Consider the following 5,583-nt stretch of genomic DNA (forward strand, 5'->3'; position numbering starts at 1 on the left):
TTTTTAGAAACAAACACACACACACACACACACAAGGGAGAGGGAAAGGGGTTCTAACACAAAAGCACACCACAACTCCACTCAAAAGCCATGGTAAAGGGGTTCTAACACAAAGGCACACTTGATGCGTCCTACTTGGTCCTGCTTGGAAGTCGAGTTTGTCAAACTCAACTTTCAACCCAAACTCGAGTTTGCTAAACTCAACTTCCAAAAATAATTAACTAACTAAATAACTTCTTTTATGTACTGCTTTCCTAAAATTTTTATAAAAACATACTATTTGGCAAATTTTGCCCTCTTGCTAGCCTTCGTTCTCTAGGATATGCCCCTTTCTCTGCATATATTGTTTCTTTCTTGCACATACTTCAACAACAATAAAAGTCTTAATTCCCAAAATTTAGATGTCAACTATGGATCCTCAACAAATCAATTATGGCTAGTCACATATAGGAGACACCCAAATAGTAATGCAGGTCAATGACTTCAAAAACCATTGCATTACAACATGGAACATTTTATTTTTTTATTTTTTTTTATTATTATATATAAAATGTTCTTATTTAATTCTTCAACAGTTTTTTTTTTTTTTTTTTTTGGTTTTTTCTTAAACATAGAATTGCTTCTTACATATGCCATCTACCTTTCTTGCAACTTGCACCAATTTTCATTCATCATTTAATTTTGAATCATAAATACATCTGAGAAAAGTTCTTACATTAGCAAGTGAAATCGTTCATCATATTGCAGCTCCTTTCACAATCTATAGAAAAGAAGGCTCAAATATCAACCAGACACAAGAGAAACGCGCCATTTATTCTTTATGATAAAAGAGAGAAGGCTTTCTGCTTTTGTACAACAATTCAGTTATTCAGTTAGACACCATGCTCTCAGTCTCTTTTACGAAGCCATCTCCGGTCCAATCTTTGTCCGACTGTAAACCTTTCCTTATAGCTTTCCTCTGTTGAATTGCTTCTTGTTGCCTTCGTACCAAATCCATGTGAGTAGTAAAATACTGAAGAGAAACCCTGGAAAACCAACATATAAAGAAAAGATAAAAAAGAGTAAAATTCCTTATCCCAAAAATTGTTTTATTATGGTTACGGTTGCAGTTCATAAAAATGGATTCTCAAATAATGTGCATACCCCCTGAAATCTTCTATTGATGAGAAATTGTGTGCTTTCATAAAATCCTTCAGCTCAGCACATAGTTGATTTACGAGGCCATACCCATGCATCATAACCCCAGTACAGACCTACAAACAAAAATTGATGAATACACATGCAATAACGTATAGGATTTTCTTATGCAATGTGCTTTGCATTATCTGATATAGAGAATTAAAAATAATAGCATAAAATAACTTTTGAAATAGAGACTTTTGGAGACCAAAGATTGCTGCCACTAGTAGCATCAGCACTTGGAAGTGCGGCAGATCATATTGCATGAACTAGTTTATGCATGGTGACAATCAAGGATATCTTACAAAACTTACTTGTTAAACAGGCTTCTAAAATAACAACCATCATGAGAGAACAAGAAACTTCTGTACTTTTCCCGAGTTTTTCATATATTGCCCCTAGACTATGCACTTTGATACATTTAAACCAGTTCTTCCACTTGTAGCATTTAAGTTCGTCTTAGTGGTAAAAAGTCTTTGTTTATTCATTATTGTTATCAAGTCTCAACATCATCGGTATGCTTAGACATTGATCAAGAACAATGTCATTCCAAATGCCCTTTCAAAATACAGCTGCTATGAAGGTCGTGAATACTACAGACCTGAGAAGAACCCAAATTTTGAACACTAACAACGGTTTTCAAATTCCAACTGTTTAGCATAAAGATATTTTTTTTAAAGGAATCATTATGCCTATAATATGTTAAAACCGGTACCATAATGCATTGTCAGAGTAAATTAGACTATGAGCATCAAGTCAAATTGATAGAGCTCTAATACATATATACTTGAGAAAGTTCCTTGTCCAAAGTATGGTGTTAATTCTAATTTCCAATCTGGTTATTGGATGCAATGATATTGTGTATATAAAGAGACTATGGAAGTTATTTCCTTTTACCTGAACAGTATTGGCACCAAGAAGAATAAATTCGGCAGCATCACCACCCGTCTCAACACCTCCAATACCAGACAGTGAGAAGTCCTTATCCCCAAACTCTGACTTCATCATTTTTGCAATACTCATAACTTTTGCCAGAGCAATAGGATGAACGGCCTTTGAAGAGTAGCCCCCAGGAGTAGAGTATCTATAAACAAAATTTAAGCACATGAATCTTCATTCGCTGAATGTTAATCAATGCAAAAGTGCCATATTGCTCAAGTTGAGATTGCAAACCCCTCAACACAAGGCTCTGGACGTAAGGTGTCAAGATTTATTCCCATTACGCTCATTATAGTGTTAATAGCAGCTATGCCCTCGCATCCTGATCTTAGAGCCACCCTTGCTGGCTATATTTAAGAAAGTAAGTTTGATATCACTACCAGTAAAAATCCAATTATAACATTGCTGTACATGAAAGTAAAGACACATTTTGTGACATGCATCTAGAAGGAAAGAGAGAGAAAATATTAATGGGAAAAAAAAAACTTCGGAAGTACATTTTTTTAACTCATTTATTATGATATATTCTCAAGAAAAGAATGGGGTAACATGTGAAGAAGGGTGCTTCATCGTTCTTGAATACCGTAACATGTTAAGAATGACACTTGATCCCCCATTCTCTTTTCTTATTCATAGGGAAAAAAGGAAAAATCATCAATTCAACTAGGCAATTGTTTTATAATTATAGAATCTCCTACAATCAGGGGAGGTCAGTTCTTTTCTTTGATAATGTAATTGTGGTTTGAAACACCAATTCAACAAGGAAATTATTTCTCTAATTATTCATAAATCATTGTCTTATGGCATAACTAAAAAGGGGGGGGGGGGGGGGAGGTATTGAATAGTTAATTCTTCTTTGTCACTGATTCATCAACTTTATCGATCATAAAGATTTCAGCTCTGACTTTTTTCCCCATTCCAGCAACAAAATCATGCATTAGTAACACCATGCAGGATTTTTTGCACAAATTTATTTGTCCTCAGTCAAAATTTTTATCTGTACACAGAAATCCCACTCCTCCAGACCTCCAGTTTTTATATTGTAAGAGCTTTTAGAGAATGGGTCATTCAAAATCTTATATGAGTTAATTTAATATATAAAATAGTAACAGGCTAGCACTTTGACAAAGAAAAAATAATTATCTGCCACCCACTGCATAAAAAAGGTACCAAATTCAAATCAATTGATCCAGCTGATGCCTCATTGATATTGACTTGATGTGGCCCATATAACTAGTTGCTGGTAATTTTTAGTATAGGAGCCATCAGTCATCCATGATCCAACATCAAAGCAATGCAATATATAATTCAATGCCTGCCAGACACACTTGCCTCTTAATGTATGGATCGGACACAATACTAATGAGAAATGGTCAAGAAAGAGATATACAGAACAAAGATGTAAGCCACAAATGCATCACACATGCGGCGCCTACCTTCTTCACACATAAACTATAAGAGATAAGTAAAGGAACAAGAGAAAAAGAGAAAAAAGCAAACGAACCTGTGATATATCAGTGATGTTAGGAGTCATCTTGGCCCAAACAGGAACTGTAGCTTTGGCATTTACCCATCCACAAACCTCTTCTAGAAGGGCACAATCTTGCCCAACTGCAGCACCCATTTTGCGCTCTGGCATACCATGGGGACATGAGAAGTTGATTTCTAAGGCATCCTAATAAACAGCGTCACCAATTTCAGATAACCCAAAAAAAAAAAAAAAAAAAGTATGCATCAAAAGCAAAAATATACAAAATTAAGCCAAAAAAATTGCTTACAACTCCAGTTTGCTCAACTCTGTCAATAAGTTCCTCCCAAGCAGCTTTGTTATATTCCTCCATAATTGAAGCAATGAGAATCCTATCTGGAAACTCTTCCTTTAATTGCTTGAATTCATTCAACATAATATCAAGTGACCGATCACTTATGAGTTCTATATTCTCCCACCCAATAATTTGTCCTTTGGCTTTTGCCGATCCATTGACCCCTGCTCTTAAACGCGCATACCGAGGTGTCACGTTTATCACTTTAGATGCATCCAGTGACACCTGGTAACATGTTCAATTCAATTAACATTAAACACTTCAAATTTTGTTCAGTTAACTTAACAAACAAAAGACCCAGATTTTCAAAGCCTGTTTACACCCAACAACCAATCGGTGTATGTTTTCACGTGTGAAAAGAAGTAAATTTTCATGAAAGAGAAAATTAGTTAAAAGAGAAAGAGAAGTCTCACAGTTTTGGCAATCACAGCACCCCAGCCTTCCTCAAAGGCTCTCTTCATGACGGTGTAGTTGGTCCCAGGTGGACCAGAGCCGATAACAAACGGGTTGGGCATGTGCAACCCATTGACAGTGACACTAAGATCAGGCTCAGCCTGAGTCTCAGACGCAAACACCTTAAACCCAACTCTAGTGGGTCGAGCCCAGGTTGTCCTTGGACGAGCCCTGGCGAAGTCAGCCACCGAGTTGTTGGTCCTGATCTGAGTAAAACTGAGGGAAGCCATGGATCATGAAAGTCGAAAATTGAGAGAGAAAGAGGGAATACAGGGAAATGTGATAAGGACGAGAAATAATAAAACAAGAAAAGTAAAGGAGACGGTGGAGTTTGAAAAATCGATGTCTGAGTTGTAAAACTAATATGAATATCGATCCTTTGGGACACGAAACAACGTGATGGTGTGGTGGAGTGAAATTATGGGAATCTTCTAGCATTTGGGCATTGAATAATCAATAATTGGAGTTCAATTGGTTGAATATTTTAGTATTAGGAACATTAAAATATCATTCTGGATATATAATAATGGATTCTTTTTTTCTTTTTCTTTTTTTATAGAAGAGTTAATGGATTCTTATACCACCACTGTTTAAAATTTTTTTATTTTTTTTATTTTTAGAATCGCCACTGTTTTAACTTTTAGTAAATAGTAATAAAAAACAAAATTAAAAATCTTAACAAACTACGACTCATTCTTTTTTTAATTTTTTTTGTTTTCATTTGTTTCTCAATGTGCTTCTCTGTTTTGTTGTCCACTTTCCTTGCATATTCCCTCAGTTGTGAATCTTCGCTCAATTTAATTATATATTACTGGCGCGTAATCCACCGTTCATACACACGTATAGATGCATTTAAAATTATACCTTTTTATAATAAAAATATAAATAATTAGTTAAATTATTTTTTAAACAAGTAAAAATAATTAGGCACATATTAAAATTCTTATCTAAATTTAATACTACAACTTATAATCATTTTTTTATAATAAGATAGTACATATAGTGATTTTTGTTGTGTGGTGATTTTTATTGAGTAAATGTGATTGATTTTATATATATATATATATATATATAAGTCATTAATATTAGACTCTTAGTATTTTGCACCAATTAACTCACTTGGCACAAAGATTAAAAAACTTAAGTATACACATGGCACAAAATTAGCCCACAATTGAATTCTAATTTG

The 5,583-nt window shown here is 34.5% G+C and overlaps 1 protein-coding gene across 1 annotated transcript; it reads right to left on the reverse strand.

The window, feature by feature from the left end:
• Positions 1-641: 641 nt before the first annotated feature.
• LOC115965329 (dihydropyrimidine dehydrogenase (NADP(+)), chloroplastic) lies at positions 642-4,915 on the reverse strand. The gene is made up of 7 exons (XM_031084524.1): positions 4,355-4,915; positions 3,897-4,166; positions 3,623-3,793; positions 2,353-2,465; positions 2,077-2,263; positions 1,144-1,253; positions 642-1,025 (listed from the first exon to the last, which is right to left on the reverse strand). Exons 1-7 carry the CDS (start codon positions 4,622-4,624, stop codon positions 869-871), a joined length of 1,278 nt encoding a protein of 425 aa, XP_030940384.1. The 5' UTR covers positions 4,625-4,915; the 3' UTR covers positions 642-868.
• Positions 4,916-5,583: the final 668 nt, after the last annotated feature.

Source organism: Quercus lobata, chromosome 10 (genome assembly GCF_001633185.2).
Source record: "Quercus lobata isolate SW786 chromosome 10, ValleyOak3.0 Primary Assembly, whole genome shotgun sequence".
NCBI lineage: Eukaryota > Viridiplantae > Streptophyta > Magnoliopsida > Fagales > Fagaceae > Quercus > Quercus lobata.